At 33.5% G+C, this 22205-nt stretch overlaps 2 protein-coding genes across 5 annotated transcripts; both read right to left on the bottom strand.

Moving 5' to 3' along the window:
• Positions 1-11890: 11890 nt before the first annotated feature.
• LOC114721022 (tobamovirus multiplication protein 2A-like) lies at positions 11891-18472 on the bottom strand. Of its 4 annotated transcripts, none has more exons than XM_028906828.1 (9): positions 18461-18472; positions 17734-17736; positions 15842-15888; positions 14901-15219; positions 14025-14124; positions 13756-13836; positions 13539-13643; positions 12681-12893; positions 11891-12361 (listed from the first exon to the last, which is right to left on the bottom strand). In XM_028906828.1, the coding sequence occupies exons 4-9, from the start codon at positions 15137-15139 to the stop codon at positions 12302-12304; spliced, it is 798 nt and encodes a 265-aa protein (XP_028762661.1). In that variant the 5' UTR covers positions 15140-15219; positions 15842-15888; positions 17734-17736; positions 18461-18472; the 3' UTR covers positions 11891-12301. The 4 variants fall into 4 exon arrangements, with proteins under 4 accessions (XP_028762661.1, XP_028762633.1, XP_028762645.1 ...); XM_028906800.1 differs by having other exon boundaries at positions 11994-12409; XM_028906812.1 differs by lacking the exons at positions 17734-17736; positions 18461-18472 and having other exon boundaries at positions 11994-12409; positions 14901-15216; positions 15842-15881.
• Positions 18473-20007: 1535 nt separating this feature from the next.
• Positions 20008-21938, bottom strand: LOC114721012 (two-component response regulator-like APRR2; the record flags this gene model as incomplete). Its single annotated transcript, XM_028906790.1, has 5 exons — positions 20008-20876; positions 21052-21129; positions 21232-21300; positions 21398-21642; positions 21786-21938. Coding segments are annotated over 5 exons (573 nt in total), but the record flags the coding sequence as incomplete, so codon positions are not given.
• Positions 21939-22205: the final 267 nt, after the last annotated feature.

The raw sequence follows: 22205 nt of genomic DNA, 5'->3' as shown, positions 1-22205 counted from the left end.
AAAACGATTACATGCAAACTTAAATCAGTGACTAAGTCCTAGCACTGTTCATGATGTTTCGGCCATATGGGGCAAAAATAATTACTGTCCAATCATAATCAATTTAAATCCAAGTTGCAAAATTATGTTCTTTCTCGCTGAAGCTAAGCTAGCGCGTGGTCTAAACTCTAAATACATAGAATCCGGCATCATAACTTTCCTCAAGTTGTTGTCCGATGCCTTGAGGCTCTCATCGTACTCACAAATTAAAGCACAGAATTCGATGGATTTAAAGTTAAAGAAAGTTCATAAGAAAGAATAAAGGCAGCTTCACATGCATTAACCCGCCTCCACTGCTTAGGAACCCAGCTGTCGGCAACATAATATTCAGTAAGATGTATGTGAGGTCTAATCAAAAGTTAGACTTTGACAGCCATGCTGGTAACATTCTTCCTTCATCAAAGAGTGCCAAGGTTGTCACCAAAAAAAAAAAAAAAAGAGTGCCAAGGTTGATAAATTGTCTACTAATTAATTAAATGATTAAAAAAAATATGTGGACCACGCTGGGACACGCATTATTGGAGCATTTCATCATTATATTTTTAATGAAGTATTAATAATAACACGTCATTTGTTATCACACATGTAACAATGTATATGATTCGAATAAATTTATTACTTCAAGGTATGACTTCTTGTTTTCTTTTTAAATAAACAAGACCCAAATCAAGCTGTGCAAATGGACAGGAAAATTAACTCATTAAAAAAAGCAAATGATTCATGCATCCTAAGACAGATCATTAATCATCATGATGTGAAAATTATTCGAGCGCATTTGGTGAGGAGGCGAATTAATACAAATGTTATAGTATTTAGTACAAGACTTAGTTAACTAATCCGGAGAGATAAAAAGAAATTATTGAATTATTTTAAATTATTTACATTTATCTTTTTTTCTTTTAACTAATTTCTTACTTATAAATTAATATATAATCTAATAATATATATAAATATTTTAAAAAGATCATGTAACACATGTTATAATTAAATAATTTAGTAATCTTCTTAATCTCTTCAAATTATTCAACTACTTCTTATATTAATTATCAGATATAGTAGCTTTCACGACAATCATCCAATCTTTCATGAAAATTGTTCTCATGTTTTTATCAAATCCAACTCATTAAAATTTCTCCTTCTCCTTTCCCTCCATTTCTCTCATACAAAACAGAATGTAGAGGGATGACTCGGGGAGTGATCCTTCTAAATAAAATTGATTCCTTCAAGTTTGACCCAGCCTAGGAGATTGTCATTTATTAGAGTTCATATCTCTTTGCCCTGTGTATAAATCAAGTTATCTGTATTTGCTTGGGTGTTAATGAAGGCGAAGTCTTCCTCAACACTGTACTCTCTGAAACCCAATCGTCCACAAAAATCTAACCCACTTGAGCATTCTAACAACAATTTGGGATAAGATTTTTGACTTTTATGTAAGGACAGCAACAATATCTGGCTTTTGAATTTTCTCAGGAATCTTCAACAGTGATTTGATGGTGTTGTTTGAATACATGCATGCAAGTTAAAAGTCAAAAACCTCGCTCATTGATTACCATGAAATAATAATTATCATAGTTCTGCTATACTTAAACAGGAATTGAGGGGAATTAGTGAATAGAAAATTAGAAAACAAAACTTTCACGCGTTGTCAACTGAGTAATTAGAGAAAGCGATGGCATCAACAAAAACAAAAAAGGGGGTAGAGTTTAAGCATCTTCTAGGTCGACAACTTTAATGGAGAGATCTTGCACACAGAATTGTTTATGAAAACATTTATTTATTAAGAACCTTCGTGTAGTACATGTATATGAACATAGCGTGTCGGATAAGGTCTTTGAGCATCCACTTTTTGAACACAATTTCTACAAACCGTACGTGAAGGTCGAAAGTATTTGCTCCACATGTAAAGTAAATAACATAGCTTCTTAAAAGTCGTAGACCTAAGATTCACCCCCTAGGTTATGTATTGTTGGGGTTCCATAATCCAACGACACCAAACATATATCTTCCTTAAATCCTCTTTTTCGTGAGTTGAATAGTAAAATGGATGTATGGGCTATGATTAAAAAAGAAAACCAGGCTTTGTAATGGTGTAAGTGAGATTCCCCTCTTTGCCACAGCAAGATTCCAGCTATATAAAAAGAAAAAAGTGGGATAAAAGGTTTATTTACAAAGATAAAAGACCTATTCTGTGAAGGCAGCATAGAGACATGAGAGAACTTGGACTTGATGAATTAATAAATAAATACTACCTCTGATCTTAATTATAAGACCTTATTTGTTGACTACAAACGAGATCTTATAATTAGGACCGGAGATAGTCCTACTTTCTGTTGATCTATGATTTCTTACTGTTTCCACTTTTTTTTTTTTGGGGAAAGAAGGGTAGATGCTCAAATCAAAGGCATTTTTTTATGGGGGGGTTGGATTCTTGTCCTTTTGTATTGATAACAAGTTGGTGCGTGCGTGTGTTACTGTACATCCACCAGCAAGATTGCAAAATTGAAGCCGGAAGCTGTTAGACATGGTTATAGAGAAACATACCAAACTTAATCCTATTCATGTGGTCCCCTCTTTTATTTTCATATCAAATGTGTGGTTCATAGTAAATGCTTAAAAAGTTAAGAGTGAAATTATATCTTTACTTAATGATAACGCAATGAGAAAATACAAAAGATCACAGTTCCGTTTTGCTGGTAACAACAAATAGAAGCTAGTTTGATTACAACATGACGGCCCTCTGAAGAAACATTTTTCTCTGTTATTATGACCATATCATAATCACAAACTTAGAAACCAGAAAGAAAAAAAATTATCTTCCTTCCAAAGTTGGGATGATTAAATACGGAAACAGAAGCAGTATATAGCTAGAGCCAAATAGCTGCATATGCGAGGTGTCACCAACAAAAAAGTTCTCCTACAATCTACAAAACAGAATCTAGTTACTTTTAAAAAAGAAAGCCCCAATGTATAGTCATGATCTATCTATAAACAGAAAAGGACCTTGTAATATAATGCTGCAAAAATAATATACACGGTTTCATTCATTGCTTCCCCCTCAACTATACGCATTACACATTACAATCAAACGTGCAAAACTATACTTATGAACAAGATTAATGATATTATATATCAAATTGTTATGAAATTAACCAACAATAAAAGTAGATTGGAGAAGAGAAGTAGACAAGAAAATGAGAGAATGATATTGTATTCCTTGCTTTGCTTCACTTGCTTCACAATACAATGACATGCCTTATTTATAGGCATAGTCTCACACATAAGTTACATTTGTACTTAAATGATAGATAGTGGACAATAAACCATATGAATATGAGTGGGGGGAGTTACAAGATTAAAGACATAGTGGAAAGGTAATGGAGTAGTGGAAGATTAATGCCTAGTGGAAGTAGTGGGAGTTGATGATGAAGTTGAGAGGAAGAGGAGGATATGGACATCCACATATTATAATATTCATAACACTCCCCCTTGGATGTCCATTATCTAAGATATGTGTGCCTCATTAAAAAACTTCAACTAGGAAAAACCCTGTGGGATAAAAACCTAGTAGAAGAAAAAGAGTACACATTCATTGATACACTATTCGATGCTGCCTTATTAAAAACCTTGCTAGGAAAACCCAGTGGGAAAAAACCATAGACAAGGAAAAAAGAGTACAGCATGTATTAACTCCCCCTCTTGATAACATCAATTGATATCCTTGAGTCTATGACATCTAATATCATGAACAAACTTTGCAAATATTGTAATAGGAAGTGACTTGGTGAACAAATCTGCTATATTTTTATTTGAATGAATTTGCTGGATATATATTTCACCATCTTTTGGATACATTGTGAGGTAAATACTCCATTTGGAATTACCAGCATGTGAATCAAAAAAGAATCTAGAATTCTATTCCAATGTCTTTGGTGAAGAACTATATCTTATCAGTAAGTTAACAGCAAATGATATGTGACCTCATGCATGACTGATAAGATATGATATGGTACTTCTGGACCTATGATTTGGTACTTCTAGACCAAATAGTTCTTCATCAAATTCTCAAAATAAAAGGTTCTTTATTCACCTCCACAAATCTCACAACTATCAAAGTATATAATGGATATGATTTATCCATATAAAAATACTTTAAGGCTTTTCTTGTATCAATTATTTGATACACAAAAATCTTCATTTCTCAAGTATTCAATTGCCAATCCGAAGCAAAACTTTGTTCTTTTCAAGCCCTTCATTTCAAATTCTTTCTTTAAGCAATCCATAGCTTTTGTAAGCTCTTCAAGAGTTTCAATAATATTTATATCATCAGCATAAACAATTATAGCAAACTCACTTTCAGATCTTTTCATAAAAATACATGGGCAAATTGGATCATTTTTATATCATTTCTTCAACCGATATTTACTTAGTCGGTTATACCACATACGCCCTGATTGCTTCTGGCAACTTATTTAACTTAATCATTGTGCTCAAGAACTTAAATTGTATGCTTCTGGCAAGTGAAATTCTTTAGGGAATTTCATATATTTTGATTCAAAACTATAAAATGGATCATACATACTGAAATTATTTTAATCTTCATAATATTTTATATACTGAAAGATTTTTTATATATGCTCCTGGCATATTTTTGAATCCTTCAAGGATTATCATGTAAATTTTACTATTTAATGATCCTCATCCAGGGGTCATCTAGCAGGCACATTTCATAATGCCAGACTATTCAAATATGCAAAATGATATCCACCACAAAGTAATATGTCTCATCATAATCATTTGTGAAAATCTATATTTTCACATAAACATCTATCTATTCTATAAAACTTTATATTTTATGTGTTCGGACTGCAGGCCTATTTTCACATATCGAAACAATATTTCCATCACGTATTTTCCTTTTTACTTTTCTTCTTGGCCAAATTTATCTCTACTTTGCATGATAGATCTATGTGTAAGATCCTCTTTTTATCACGTGATATTCTTATGAAAAATCATTGTCGACAACTTTACCTTTTCGGTTCCATTTTTTCTTTTGTGACATAACTTGTTGAGATCTCTTTCTTCCTTTTCAAGTACTTGAACCTCTTCTGGAGTTTTACAATTAGTTATGTCTTGACACTCTTCTAGAGTATATGCCTCCTCAATATAACTTCTAAGTTGTATGCTCCTCTTTATTCAAATATTTATATTGGAACCGATTAACCTCTCATGCTTCTGGCATGTCTTAATATTTAAAATAATTGGAGCATTTTTAGCTAGAATAAGAGATTTAAAAATTTTCATTCAAGTCAGTAAAATATTTTGTAGTATTTCATGAATGCAATTTTGATGAACTTCTGGTCCATACTAATATATTTGAGGATCTATATTTAATAGTAATAATGCATTCCATGCATTCTCTTTTCCAGCTACTCAATTTCTCCCCCTCATGTTAGGAAAACTTTGTCGAATAACAGTCAACTAATTATGTAGTATAAGTCTCCTAAATCCATTTGCTTCTTTTAGGAACATTATTTTGTTCCATTTAAAAACAAACAAGAAGAAGGAGGTTCTTACCCAACATATGTCCCAACTTTCTTTAAATATCCATCTATGTGCATTGTGGTGGATTGGTAAGAATAAATATTGCACATTTCAATCTTTAGATGGAAAATATCTTGCTCCTGACCAAAAGCCAATTTCATTGGGAGAATTTTGTTGCCTTGATGTCTATAAGTGCTGCAATATATCAAATATGCCAACACTAAAAGGAAAATTTGTTCTCATAAATATTGATCAAGCTATTCACGGAGGCATCAACAAATGATTTTGCTAGATCAATTTGTTAAGCAGGCTTTTCAACATTAAAAGCCTGATATATAAATTCACTAGCATCTTTGAAATCAAGTTTTGGGAATCACATAGTCTGGAAATATTTATCTAAATAATCTTGCAAACTTCAGGTTGCAAATTAATATCAATCACACATCTTACCATTTTATATAGATGCATCTATCAAATATTAAATACTTGTATGGCTTATGTGCTTCTAAATGGGCCCATATATATTTCCAGAAATATAGTGATCCATTCGAAAACAAAACATAACTAGTGATATTTTATAATCAATTTTCTTTGAGAACAAGCAGCACATACGGATTCTTAAAAATGTTGGCTATTCGGAAGAATCTTCTGGTTCTTCAATGGATATCAATACATAATCTTCAATAATTATATAGTTTAAGATGATCAAACAAGTCATGCCAACAATAAATCTAATTATATCAGTAAACTTCTGGTTTACTGTATCATGTTTCGTTACCAATAATAAACTTTTCAATATAATATATGATTGATGATATCCATTTATGAAATTGATATGAAAAATATATCCAATATCAACTCATATTTGTATTTCAACAGTTTTTCCCCTCAAGATTGAGTCATTCAAATATGATTCATTTATTCATATATTTCATAAATAGCTGCTAGCATAAAATAGGTTAAAGCCAATAACCTATCTTTTGCTTGGAAGCCCAAGTACTTCCTAGTTTATATATAGTTACGGACTTTAATCCAATTATACTATAATATTTACACTCTTTGGAGAACCAAAGTTGCGATGTAGATCTATGGATCATATTTTTCACTATCAATACTTTGTCTGCTCATAAAGAAAAATCAGTATTAGTTCTTCTGGAACTATATTAATACTATTACATCGAGTTCTTCAGGAACTATATAATTTAAGAGGAATATGAAAACAACTCTATTTCAATATATTATTAACATAATAACAAATAATTATGAGTATCATAGATTTAACTTGCAAGACACATAGAAAACACACAAAAATGATGGAGAACATTTAAAATGAACTTTTAAAAGTAAAGTACTTAACGTTCAAAACATTTCAATATTGATCAGCATACTATATACATTTAAAATATTCAAAACTAATATTGAATCAGATCATATAAATAAGATATAAATAAACAAAATATAACTAGTAACTTTTGGGTCTATTTGATCTATTTAGTTTTATACCACACATTTATCAATATCACAATATCAAATTCTTATAACAATTTGTTTATCACAAATCATGATAAATTTAAAGACTGGTAGAAATTAAACATTATACATATAGCCTTCTAGGCATATACTTATATGTTTTCTATTTTTATATATACTTTGGATATCTATCTTTCTTCACAACTTACTGCCTTCAGGCATTAAAATTAGCTTCGATATTTTCATAATATCACATGGTCTTTTTGATTCCACAACCATCTTTCTTTAACATTTGCTTTTCAATGAACTGATACATATTTGTCTATATGACTTCTGGTCATATTATAACAGTTATTCATAATTTTATCATATTGATCATAGGGCTATTACTAATTCTGCTGTTATGATTCAATAGCCAAGCCCCAAGATTATTATCCTTTTAGTTATCAGTTCCACTGATAGAATGTGATCATACTCTTTATCACTCTTATGAATATATTCTTCGCTTTCAATAGCACACCATCAATTTTCTCAAATATTAGTCTTCCGGACTATAACAAGATTTTCAGAATTACAAAGTTCTTTTGTATCGTTTCATTTTTAGCCATTAATTTTCAAGACTTTGATATAGATTATCAAATTGTGACAATTTTGTCATGCCATCTGTTACTACCACAAGATAGTCTGTTATCAAATAATCATCAAAACGTGATGTGGCTTCTGGCCATCTAATCACAAAATCAAGAATATAATGATAGTAGAATCATGAAAATATAAGAAAAGTAAGAAATAAAAATAAAAATTTTCATATCTCAATATGATGAATAAAATATTCGATTGCCAATGAATCAATATGGTTAATATGCAAAACCATCATTTGCTTCAAATAAATTGGAGAAATCTTACCAAACTTTCGGATCAAACTATCATCATTCAACGAACAAAACATCAACGTGCATCAACTAAAAGCCATGAACTCTGATGGTAGAGTCTCGTGCTGATAACGTGTTATGAAATTAACCAACAATAAAAGTAGATTGGAGAAGAGAAGTAGACAAGAAAATGAGAGAATGATATTGTATTCCTTGCTTTGCTTCACTTGCTTCACAATACAATGACATGCCTTATTTATAGGCATAGTCTCACACATAAGTTACATTTGTACTTAAATGATAGATAGTGGACAATAAACCATATGAATATGAGTGGGGGGAGTTACAGGATTAAAGACATAGTGGAAAGGTAATGGAGTAGTGGAAGATTAATGCCTAGTGGAAGTAGTGGGAGTTGATGATGAAGTTGAGAGGAAGAGGAGGATATGGACATCCACATATTATAATATTCATAACACAAATACTATTTTTGGTCCTTAATATAAGAGCTAGTTGATTAATTCAAGTATATTAAAAAAGTTTGTTAAGTCAGTTATTTGTAATAAATATGCATTGTCTTTCTTTAAATACCTGTACTAATCATGTATATTAGCTAAAATTATCATTTCATGAACTTTTAACATGCACAACTATTACAATGACTACTTTAAAAGAAATGAATAAATATGAGAGACAAAGTAAATTAGGGTCTGATATTTATAATTAAATTAAAAGTCAAACTAGCTCTCATATTAAATAACTGAAGTAATAGTTATTAAAAAAAAATGTAAGTTCATACTCAGAGAGCTCCAATATTAGCTTTCAAAAGGTCAATAGAGTACAGGCTGGAAAAGGATAAGCACTTCTGCTCTGAAACAATGGCGATAAAACCACGCATCCAAACATCCTTTTGCAGATTTTGCAGAATCCAAATCACTGTGTACTTATGGACACGAGTGGAGAAATCATACAACATGACCCATCTATGCATTATCCTCTTCTCTTTAAAATGTTCCACTTGCTTCCGTTTTTGGACCAAGCATCCTCCAAAACACAATAATATTCGGGACAGGTATTGGACAGTGACACTAGTTCTTATTCAATACAAATAGAACAGCATGCCAAAAAAGGAAAGATACATATAGAGTAACAAAATAGCTACTCATTGGTAACTAGACAAGTCGCCATTATTTTAAGAGAAGAGCATATATATATATTGAGCATTATTTGCGTATAATATATAGAGAGCACGTCATGCAATTAGCTGGGATAGTAGAAGAAGGTGATTAAAGAAACCGAAAGAGGAAATGAGTAGATACACAACAAAGTTTCATGGAAAGATCTCATTGGTGGATCAAGTTGTGTTCTATCTGCGATGGTGTCTTGTGATTGCCTCCTCATTTCATTAACATTTCTTGCCAACAACTTCATGACATTAGTACCCCTATAATTGAATCAATAAGAGAGAAGCCAAAGATTCAACAAATAGATTCCATCCACTTTAACCACCACCAATCCAACTCACCATATATGCTACAAATTTTGCCGCCACAACACCACCCACTAACATAATTTTATCCATTGTTATTATCAGGCTAAATTACACAGAACCCTGTAAATTTTAGATCATGTACAAATAATTTCCTTAATCTTTATTAAAACTCAATAATAACCTCCATGAACTTTTAAGTCTATGCCCAGAACCTCCAATTATCAATTATACAAGCCCTTAAACTTTATTTTATGTAGATAATCTCATAAACTTTATGATTGTGTATGGATAAGTAATGTACAAAACTAGTGGTATGGGAGTTATCCGCATATATGTAAGAATTTAGGGGGATTCATTGTACAGTTTCAAAAGTTATAGAGGTTATCCATACATGGTCTAAAGTTCAGAAGGGTCAACTTATACATAATTATTATTTTCTTCTCTTCTTGTCCCTCTTTGCCGTTATTTTTGTCAGGCGCTACTAGCCACTTTAATTACTTAAAATGGAGTTATAGTAGTTGCTATTATTTAGGTCAGATCCAACAGCTGAAGCCATCTGTTATTAGAAAATCAAATAGTTTATTGAAAGAAACAAAAGATAGGAGTAATTGCAGCAAAGGAAACAAATATAAAAATATAAGTGCGTTGTATATGGTTTTCCACGGTAAAATTAGAGTGACGCTGAATGGGTATAAATAATATGCAATATCATTCTAAAAGAAGCATTCTCCATCCTTACGCGGAACAAACATGTGAAACAACTGAATAATTTATATTGAATCACAAGTTGATGCCGAGACTTCTCAGACTCATTTAATTAATTAATTAATTCACGATTTTGAGATTTATTTGCCCCGCCGACGCGGCTGATTTTGACGGCAGGACATCTTGACCCATTTAACTAACATATAAAGGGAGCTCAGTTTTATAATTGATATTATTGATTGAAAATATTTAGTGGATTGGATGGATTGGAAGGAAGAAAATCAATTTGACATTCAATGAGTAGTCTAAGTAACTGTTTGGAATCACTTATAAATAACTTTTTAATTATAATTTATAAAATACAAGATAAGTATGTAAAAAAATTTTATCTGTATTTATATAAAACATATTTATACGTGATTCCACATGGGTCTTCGAGTGACAAATTTAAACTATGGGTGTCATCGCACGTTGCAAGAAGATCGAGTGATGGGTTGGCCCAAAATCAAATCACTAATTTTCAGAAAGTACATTAAACTCAGCTAATTTAGGGCCTGTTTGGGATCAAGTTTGAGATCCCAAACGTACATCTCAACCAGCGAAAGCTCTTTTTATGTTAAAAGTGATGTTTGGCACTCCGTTTTTGCAATCTAGCTTTTGGGTCTAAATGGATTTTTGGGATGAAGCTGATAAATCTTGCTTTTCACAATGAGAAAAATACTAGTGCGGTGAAATGGGGAGAAAGGTTACAATATTTTGAGTTTTCCTAGTGTTGTGTGTTCTTGTTTTATTTGCAGTTGTAATATATTTAATTAAATATTTTAGTATTTTTCAATTCCCTTCTAATAATAAATTAAATTTTTTTATTTTTAATAATTTTATTGTCAATACTTCTTTTAAAATGGTCACATTATATGTATAATTTCTTTCTAATAATATATTAAATTTCTTTACTTTTAATAATTTTATTTTCCTTACTTCTTTTAAAATAGTCACATTATATATATATATATATATAATATTAGATATGTAATATTTAATAAAATTTATGTCCTTTTAAGTCATTTTGCATTCAAACTTGCTTTTACATTTATCATCCAAACAAGTTTAAACTTCTCAAACTGATTTTTTTACAAAACTCAATCCAAACATAAATCACATTACCCTATCTGACTTTTACTCAGGGGGTGTTTGCATAGAAACCAAACTATGGTTTTAGAAGTGCTTTTACGGATTACAAGGTAAATATGTGGAGGAGGTTATCTCGTTTTACGAAAAATGTTTCTGAAACCGCGGTTTTGAGAATGCCAAACACCCCCTCAATCTGACTTCTATAAAAGTCAGATTGAAAAGAAGTTACTTCTGTCACCGCTATTCCAAACACACCCTTAAAAGGTAAAGATACATCTAGCATCTTGATTTTTTTTCTTAAGTGCATCTAGCATTCTAATCCTTTTTGTGATATATCCAGCACCATAGTCTTAGTTTTTAGGTACATACAACACCCCGATATTATTATTTTTTAATTACATCAAACACCCTAATTTTTAGAGTGCTGGATGCATTAAAAATAAAATTAGAATACTGGATGCACACAAAAAAAAAAGAGGATAAAATTAGGATGCCCGCGGCACTATGAAAAATATCACAATGTTACACCTTTACTCTAATTTAAATCAAGTCAAAGTACGACGTTTTTTCCCAAACTTGAGATCTTCTTCAAGGAGATCGGTACGAAGCCGCTTGAACTTGAACCAACGTACTTTGCAGGTTTTTATCTCAGTGAAAACAAAACATAAATGGCAGAGACATTAGTAATGAATTGCCAGATGATCTTTATCCCATCAATAGTTTAGTAAGACGCATTGGAGGGAGGAGAAATATAAAGCATTGGTTCCCAGCAGAATGATACAATAATCATCATGACAACGACTTCATTATTCTTCCGATCTATGAACAAAAGCAACACAACAAACAATTTTGATATTAGCACAACATTACACACCAATTTGGAAAGAAAAAGTTGGTTGGGTACACAAAAATGTTAGTTGTGCACAAACTCAACAAAAGAAAAGGGCTTCTCTGATGAAATTCTTGTCTTCAACCCCCATCGGTCCACTAAAAAAACAATCCTTCAAAGTCAAATCCTCTTTGCTTTGATCGGCAATGCACAAAAGTGTGATCACATGATAGTACAGCGGCTCCCTTCTTCAGTTGGCTGCGAGTTCGCTTGCTGCGATCTCTGTGGCTCCGATGGGTTATATGTAAATTCCGAAGTATCAAGTCCATACTGAATAAAGGACAGTGCTAGCATCAGAAGCATTCATAATACAAATGACAAACAGTGATATCATCAATACAGTCATTTACAATGCAATAACGAGAGAATTTACTCAGAAAATTATTTGGATGGACAAGTAAAATAAAATTCAAACTTCCACAAAGATCTTATCAACTCTTTTTGAATGGAAATTCTAAAAGAGCAACCATGGAGACAAGCAGTATGTCAGGATCCAATAATAAAAATAACATAAAATGAACTGCAGAGAAAAAGACAGAACCTTCTCCCTCATCCGTGCGCTCCAAGCATCATTTCTGCTTGAACGTTGGTCAAGTGTCCCTGCAACTGGTACACCTGTTACTGGACCTGTAGGCCTGTTGTTGAGCAATGGCTGCCGAATCTGAGGCCTAGGAGCAATGAACTCATCATCACTGTCATATTCGGCCGGCCTATTTACAGCCCTAACAATAATAGCTAACAAGAAAAGAAGGGCCTGCAATTCCAAGCACAATCCTTAGACAAACATATAAAAGTATACCGCCAAAAATATCGGATTTCATAGTTGACTGATACTGATTTAATGAAAATTGTCTATTTTGTCTGTGTCTGAGACTGTTCTATATTTCACCTCCCCTCTTCTCTTCCTAACCGGCCTTTCCTCCCTAACGTGAACTGGTCTCAATCAAAGCAGCATTTTCTTGTAAAGAACGTTAGTGCCTAGTGACCTAAATATTAGAAGAACTTAGCTAATTAGTCTTGAGCGTACAGTTTAGGCTTAAATTCCGGAAAACCCAACATTCTTTTGTTACTGATGAATAATGACCAGGTATTTATAGGCAGGATGATGGTGAGCATCAATACAGTTTCATCACCTTCAAACTTATCAAGTGTGATCAAGAGCATTGCATTTTCCTAATCAGAAGTTCAAATATCCTTGCTCTAATCAACCCAATCCTAAGAGTGAAGATAAAACTTTAAAACAACAACAACAAGCTTTCTCCCACAAGGTGATGTTGGCCACATATATCGCATCCAACATAAAATTAATTATTTGGTGGTATAATAAATCTGGGATTGTGCAAAAGGAGATATGCTTGTCTGCTGCATATAGATGTCAATTGCACCACTCCTTGCTTACCTCAAAGATTACAATTCCCAGTGCAACCCATTTTGCGACATTCCAGTTTTCTTTCAGAAATTTATATATCATATCAAAATCTCCAGTTACATCTGCAGGAATTTCCTGAAAGTTTATAACTGTAAGATAAGAAATATGCCGTCTTGAATCTTTTAAAAAAAGAAAGAAAGAAAAAACATTTCGAATTTCAGATTATGGATCACCATTGATAACTTACTTCTTTCCAGCTTTTGTCAAAGAATATAAAGGCAGCACACCCCAGCTCAGCCAAAATCAACAGTGCTACCAAAACTGAATACTATGTCGGCTTAAGGAAACTCATAGCTACCATCTGATTAATATACTCATGCCCACAAAACACACACACAGGAGGAAGAAAAGCAAAAGACAAAAGAGGTGTTTAACTCAAGCTTCATATATTAGAGTTAAACTTTAAGAACCTGGCATATATTTTTGACAATGAAATCGGACATTCTACAAGGATACACAGCTCAGGCAGCAGCCATTCCTTGTCACAGCTCCAATACAACCAAAACAAGAAATGACAAAGAGAATTACTCCAATACCAATGAAGAAGTAAATAAACCTGGCAAACATGAAATATGCAATGGGTGTTAGACAGGACTAAGATAACACGGTTTGAGCTTGGTCAACTACATTTTACAACGCAAATTGTAAAGCAATAGACATGAGTCAAGCATATGTAACAAGATTTTGACTGTGAGGGAGAAACTAACGAGTCACAGACAAAAATTATGAGGGAAAAAGGATACTTTATGGCATAAAAAGTAAAACATTATTCATGAACTAAAAATAATAAATGGGTCTATGCACCTCCATCAAATTAAATTGCTTTAACGAAAAATGAGTACATGATCTTCCATTGATACATTTTTTGTCTCCAGCACTAATAGATTTGGTATTTAAGACCGCTTCATTAAAGGTAAAATGGTTAAGTCAAATTTATACCATGCCTAACAAGCTGGGAAGTGTACATTTAAGATTTGTCTTTCTAATCATAAAATGTGGAAAAAAACCCTACCACATAAACCGTGCACCCATAAGGAAATTAGAGAGGTTTATTCCTCTGATTATTCAAGTTACATTTTGAAAGTATTTCTTCCAAAGCTAAATGGGATTCATTTCTAGATACTAACCATGATTTACTTTCTAACAAATGAAACACTAAGTATTACGTGATTATAACTCATAACAAAGAAAATTGTGCTACCTAAGATCCATATTGCACGCTAAAGCAGCAAAATAGGAGGTATGAAAAGATTCGACATCTTCCATATAATTTGGAAGAAGTAAAAATATTCAACCCTCGTTATATCAGAGAGAAAAGAGCAACATACATACCAAGCCTTGGGCAAGTTATCAAATACACTGTTTGATAAAGACACAGACATTAGCAAGGGACGACCAAGTTGAATCAGAGCATGATCATCACTGATAGGAGCAAAAGTCGGCATGTTGCCCTTAGCTCTTTGATATTCAACTAACAGATAGATCCCATAGCCCACCATTGCCAGACCAACAAGAGTCATCAAGAAGTTCAGAAGTCTCAAAAGGCACTCCCAGAAGCCCTTACATGCCATCCTTTACCTCTTAATTGTACTTCAATCCCACGAACAGAAGACAATCACGTGGCCAATGTTGGATGGTTTATCAATGTCTTCTGTAGAAACCCACATTTTCATTATGCACAAGGAAGACATGGAAACCATCAGTGAAACGATAAAACCAACATTTCAGGCTGAAATATAGGAGAAATGCCAAAACAATAACTTCATTGTATATATTACATGCTAATTCAACCTCAGATATTCCTAAAGAGAAGAAGCTCAAACTTTCCTAAAACCAAGAAAGTAGAGTTCCCTCCATTCTGAGACGAAGTCGTCTCTATTAAACATAGCACGTTGCCCTCCCATATCATACTCTCTTAAATCTTTTTGTCAGAGAGCAGAGAAACTGTTTAATAAAGATGTTGATCACCACAAGCTTTAATTCTGCGAAACGCAATCTATGCCGACCTTTTTTATGTGTGTGTATGTGTATGCATATATATATATATATATATATATATATATTGTTGCTCGCAATGCCCCGAAATCCCAACAAACTCGAGCTCGGGAAATTGTATGCAGAAATTTTGCCGATTCATTCCACGGAGAAAAGAGAAAGATAGAAACTTTTAAAGGGAAATCAAGGTGATAACACACCAAACCCGACAGAAAAAAGAGCGAAAAGAAAATGTGAACACAAAGTTGGAACTAGATACAAAGCAAAAAAGAGCTTACAGAGAGAACTGAGAAACTCTTCAGATACGAATTTGCGAGCTCCTTCCCTGCCTTTTGAGATGGAATCGCGATGAGAAAAGAGAAGCGGTGAGTGAAAAATAAAAAGTGGGGGAAAAACTTAAAAAAGGGCAAGCACGAGGCCCACCTCTGACCTCGGGTGCAGCCTATAAACATTTTTGTGATGTGCAAGCCGAAAATTGCTGGGTTCCGTTGCCGATGCTCCTAACAGAATGACGTCAATGCCCTCCTTTCTCCCATCGCTATTTCATATATTGGTTCCTTAGTCCTTTGCAACATTGCCGCAACAAATGGGGGTAAATTGGACAAACTACAGATCCTACGTCCCAGAAGAGCAGAAGGCGTCGCCCCAACGTATGACGCTGAGGAAAATGTTTTATCCTGATGCCTGCATTGATGAGCAAGCGACAAACGTTTTCCCAAACTTAAATGACCGATTATTTATATTTCCTTCATTGTAATAAAATTTGTCATTTATGTATGATAAATGCTCACTTTTTTTTTTTAGCAAATGATAAATGCTCCGTTTATTTGGAGAGAAATAGACTAGTAGATGGAAGAAAAATAGAGAGAGGTGTGAGATTTGATTGAGTTTGATTTTAAAAAATTGAAAAAGTAAGATTAAATTTTTTTAATTAATTGTCCTTGCTCTCTCGTTTGATACTATTTTTTATTAAAAATTTATAATTATAATCCCATTCATCCTTTCTTTCTCTCTTTCTTTCTTTTTTATCCGAAATAGAACTCACGTCTCCTCTTCCAACCAGGCCATCGCCTCTCATTCATTCCCCTCCAGCCAAACAGGAGAACTATATTCCATAGTATAGGAACAAAACAAATTCAGGAAAAAAAAATGACCTAAAAACAACATTATCTAAAACTTTTTAATAGCTGTAATATATGTATGTATGAATGTCACTAGCGTGTATATTAGGATTTGGAAAATTCATCTTACCCGACTCTATAGAAAAGGGTGAACATTGAATGAGGAAAAAAACAGAAATAAAAAAAAAAACCCTTTGAGATAAAAGCATTAGATTATCCCTCAATTGAAGTTTGATTAAGGGTTATTAACCATCAATTGTCATATTATGATATTGAAAGAGAAATTACAAATTTATTTTAAAAAGATCTTGAAAGTCCTATTGCATTGGATAGAGACATGCTGGGATGAACAAAGTGGGGAAATAAAAATTCCCGAGTAGCGGTGGGATTTGGCCTTTCCCCTGTAAATGATTTTATTATTATGACCTACCCGTCTGTTCTTGAATACATGATCCATTATATACATGTGTGTGTGTGTGTGTGAATTCATAGTGCTCTTAGTTTGGCCATTATTAATAGTTTGGTTGACATATAATAAAGCTATATGAATTCCAGTCTTGTATGGTTGTTATTTCACAGTTGCCGAGTATGCTTCTGCTTTTTAAAATAACATGAGATGACTAAGGATTGAATATCCTTTAGATAAGACTCGCGCCAAACTTTTGTATAATGTCATATGATGTCTTAATACTAATATATCAATAATATATGAAAAAATAAAAATTAGGACAAGTCATACCATTGAGTATTTGGATTGAATGATTGTGAGGTCATTCTAACTTAACAAGTGATCTCGTATTTGAACCTTAAGAGGTCAGATAAAATTCACTGTTATGAGTTTTATAAATATTGGATAATAAGTTTGAAAGAGAGGCATAATAAAGTTTTGGAGTTACCCACGAATTCCAATTAGCTAGCTTTTAAAATGTGGCTATTGACTTATACTACCTCCGGTTCTAATTATAAGAGTCAGTTGACTAATTTGAGGAGATTAAAGAAGTAAGTTGAGTTAGTTATTTGTCCTAAATAGGTATTGTCTTTCCTAAAACATCCTTACTAATCAAGTGTATTGATTATAACTATCATTGTTAGAAGGGCTACTTTGGAAAAAAAATGTATAAATATGAGAGACAAAGTGGATTGGGGTCTTATATTTAGGAGCAAAATAAAAGTCAAATAGGGTCTTATATTAAGGACCGGAGGTAGTACTTAATATGAAGACATTTATTAAGAGTCAACCAACTAAAAGGTTACTTGTGGACAGGCTGATCGATGATAAGAGAGTATTACATATATATATTTAGCATATAATCCCCACACAGACGTACGTAAGTTTAAACTTGTGACTTATCTCAAAGAAGAAAGTATAAATGGTACTGCTAAGCCTAGAAATAAAATAGGATAATATGGGGCCACAAAATTCTAATTAAATAATGCATGGGGCGGAAAGAGATCGCGAAAGAGTGGGAAGGCACGTAACTCTCTAACTCCCCCGCTCCTAATGATCAGCACGACGTAAGTATGGGGAATTACGGTCGCATCCTTGTCAACGTTTGCATATACGTGTCCACACATAAAAAAAGCATTCTGATTTTTTTAATAGGTTGAAATGGACTTAATTTTAATTTTTAATTGCATGTTAGACCACAGCTGAACAATTACTAATGTCTTGCATGTGGGGTGCAGCAATTAAAAAATGTTTTTAGTCATATTTTATCTATCAAAATTAAGAGTGTTTGGATTAAAAATTATCGTTACCTGTTCATCTTTTCTTACTCAAAAGTCAGATTAATGTTTATTTATTTATGTTGAAATGGAGACAGAATAAGTATAGTTTTTAATCTAAGAAATCGTAAATTTTTTGTTACAAAATAATAAATAATTTAAGCACCTCTTAACATAATAATTTATGGAAGTAAACATTAATTATATCCACTTATATTAATTATACTTGAATTACTTGAACTTTTAGCTTCCAACCTGCATTCATCACATTTTAGTTTAGGCGGTCATTCGGTCAATTTTGTCCACTTATTTTTTAAAAAAATAATAAAAAATAACAATCAATTATGAAACGGAATATTCGGGAATGCATAATTAATCACAATCCACTCACAAGTCTCAGCTATAATAATTACATACTCCCAAACATAACATGACAATTCAGCAACCATGACAATACACTGTTCCATGACGAATCTCTCAACCATGATTATACCCACACAAAAAAAATCATATCAAAAACCTCCCGAATCACAAGCACGTACGCAGACGCCAACATGCTCCACAACATGAATATATTAATTTATTATATTAAATGTTGAATTCAACATCTAAAATTTGCTATGATATTTCTTCTTCTTCTTCTTCTTCTTTTTTTTGCCTTACAAATTATGGATAACTTATATGAGTGTATTATTTGGGAAAAATCCCCAAAAAATACTTCTAAAATTTTAAATCAGGAATAACTATAAAATTGTATTGTTATTTGCTTTTTAAATGTTGTCAATTGTTATTAAAGTGTAGTAAACAAAACTGATTTAAAATTTTAAAATTTTTAAAATATTTTTTTTGGGATCCTTCCTATTATTTATCGCAGAATTCTTCAACCTGTATTGGGTATGTTGGTTGGGCTGTCTCTGTTGGTGTCCAAATTAGCATGGGTCATTGGCCCAATAACACTGGGCTTGTGTTCTTCGTTCTTCTTTTTTAAATATTCCCACCATTTGAGTTTTTTTTTTTGGACTGGAGGGGAGGTTATTGGAGCAAATATCTATTTTAAGAAATCCATACGAAATTTCAATAATGAATTGTAATTGTAATTATTACATCTTCTGGCTTCTGGTGAGTTAATGTACATAAAAAAGTTGTTACATGTTAACCTTGAACTTCCAAAACGACATTATGCGTTGCGAGAGCCTTTATGAATATGATAAATGTGCAAGTTTTTTTCTTTTGGGTGAATGATAGGGCCTAAAAAAAAAAAAAAAGAACATCATTCGTTCGATTGCCACCTTTTGACCATTGAACAAAAACAAGCAACATTTTTCAAATGATATTCTGAAGACTTGTAAAACTTCCAAAGAAACTAACCATCACAATTGACAAGACTAGATATCAACAACGACAAGAGTTTCGAACATCTATGGCATAAACTAGGGGTAGTTTTTTTGTTTTAAAACAAAAATTGTGGCCAACAGGTTTTTGTCTGGCTTAGTTTGGACGTGAAAAGGAAATAAAAGAAAGCAACAAGCTAAGCTAGCCTAGACCGGCAGGGAGGCAGAGGAACGCTTTAAACTGAACTATGTTTCGAAGCAAACATGAAATGGAATTGTCAGCTTCCGCCTGGATTGCGCTCATTTTTATTAACAAACACCAGAGCAGCAAATATCAACGTTACTCTCTCTACATGCCATACCCTCAAAAAAGGGAAGAAGAAAACAAAAGCGCCACCGTTTCCATTATTAGATACCTACTCCACTACGACTACTACTGGGCCCACCCTATCCCTCTCACACATACACATTTCACTCTGGAATTTGCAGCCACTTGCACTTTTATGCCCCAAAAGTTGTGTGCATTTCACAACTCACATCCCCATCAAAACTCTGTTTATTTACAGCCACAAACATGGTGTAAGTATCAGCAACCACGTGGCCACTTCTGGGACGCCCAATGTTGCCAGACGGGTGTCTCCCACTGAAATGAGCTTTTTTATTCCGGCAAACAAAAAGCAATGGATAGGATAGGATCGATGTCCATTCTTCTTGTTGTTGTTGTTGTTCGAGTGTAGCTTCACATCATCAGCTTGGTGGAAACCTCAGAGTGGTCGGTTGTTCGAGAGGGACCAGACAAGGTACGCTGGTCCTCAACTTCCATCTCCTAACCAGTTCATTTAATTGGGATCTCAAATTCGAGGGGAAAAAAAGAAAAAAGAAAAATTGCAGAATTGCTTATTGGGTAAAACAGCAATTCTAGTACCAGCCAGAACATAAATTTTGTCGCCATCGGAGTCACTCTCGATGGGACTCAGTGGCTATATAGATTTGGAACCATGAGGGATGGTGGATATGCCTTGCCGAGAAAGTTCAGCCAATACGCTATCTGTGGAAGGAGGTTTGAGACCCAAGGGCAAGGGCAGCCATGGCTTGCTTATTGCCTCCTTCACAACCTTGTCAACAACTTCATCCGCCTGCATGCACCCAACACAAGCAAACTGTAAGGAAATTTTCGTGCCCATTTAGAATCTTCAAGGCTCAAGCATAGTGAAAGTTATTAAGGATTTGAAAGTGAAAACTTTAACTGGGATGCCCCATGTAAAAACTGGTAGCTTGGCATTATAAACTATTCTGAAGGTATGGCATTACCGGATGATGCTCCAACGAACTTGGAGGCATGCTAGAGTTATAATCAACGTTATTAGCACTGTGCAATCCAGGCGTATGCTGCATTTGACAGGAAAAGTTTAATTAGCCGTAGGTATGGTTAGATTTACTCATGATACTCAGAATAAGGGAAGGTTAAGATCTTCTATTAGCGTTATTCACTTGAGTGTGGTAAAAACAAGGATTTTGAGAAGGTGGCAACACAGGGCAACCCCATGCTTCTGCGTGCATCTGAAACATCAACCATATGGCAAATCATCACAGGGCCGCTCAAAGTGGTTTGTAAAACAAAGGAAAACACAGCTTTAGTTCTGATGAGAAATAGTACCCCCGGAAAAGGCTGCCATACGTGATAGTTAGGTGGGCCCACATCTGTACACCAGCCGGTTGACTTCCTGGTTGACCCCACATAGGATACATAGGAGCTGGAGATAAGGTGTGGTTAGAATGATATTGAGGATAGGCCATAATGGGCCTTGGCACATAATAGCTCCTTTGCATTATATCTCTTTGATTTGGCCATCTTCGATCTTCTTCCTTAGGCAAGATATGTCTCTTGTGCATTCTATATTTCTGTTCGACCAAAAAAAAGGAAAAAAGTAACTTGAGTCAACCTAAGAGGATACATGGATATGGCTTTTTATAATCATCTAGTGCCACTAGCAGCGTTGTTTTTGAAAGAAACTGGGACTATAACCAGCAAGCTAAACAATTACCTGAAGATGGCTAGCCACATTATGCCTTGTCAACCCCTCCACTTTCATTAGCTCCAGAATTCGAGAAGGTATGGCTTGATCAATACCTAGTTGTTCCACTGCATGAACAAATTTGTTATGCAGTTCAGGCGTCCAGTCTACCTGAAACCAAAATTATTCGACAAAAGCATGTTGAGATCATCAGAACCAGTAAATCATTTGCTTACTTGAAAAAAATTCCATTATATAAAAAAGAATAGAAAGGAATAAGAAACAAACAACACAAGGGTGTAAGATGGAAGAAAGTCGCATAAGCTAGTGGTAAAACAATAGTTCATGGAAGCCTGGTAAGCGGGTGACTGAACAATTTTGAGAATAATGCCATGTTCAAGTTTAACAGTATATTATGGATGTCCATATATCGAGAAAGATTTTCCTCAA

Source organism: Neltuma alba, unplaced genomic scaffold, assembly GCF_004799145.2.
Source record: "Neltuma alba isolate B1F8T4 unplaced genomic scaffold, ASM479914v2 tig00002268_pilon, whole genome shotgun sequence".
Classification (NCBI taxonomy): Eukaryota; Viridiplantae; Streptophyta; class Magnoliopsida; order Fabales; family Fabaceae; genus Neltuma; species Neltuma alba.
This window is presented reverse-complemented; position numbering and strand designations above follow the sequence as displayed.

Bases quoted from the DNA above. Each gene is read 5' to 3' on its own strand.
- LOC114721022 (XM_028906800.1), bottom strand. From the start codon at position 15,139: ATGGCATGTAAGGGCTTCTGGGAGTGCCTTTTGAGACTTCTGAACTTC. The intron at 14,125-14,900 runs GTATGTATGTTG...CATGTTTGCCAG, and splicing joins GATAACTTGCCCAAGGCTTG to GTTTATTTACTTCTTCATTG. The intron at 12,894-13,538 runs GTAAGCAAGGAG...TTGGAATTGCAG, and splicing joins TGGGAATTGTAATCTTTGAG to GCCCTTCTTTTCTTGTTAGC.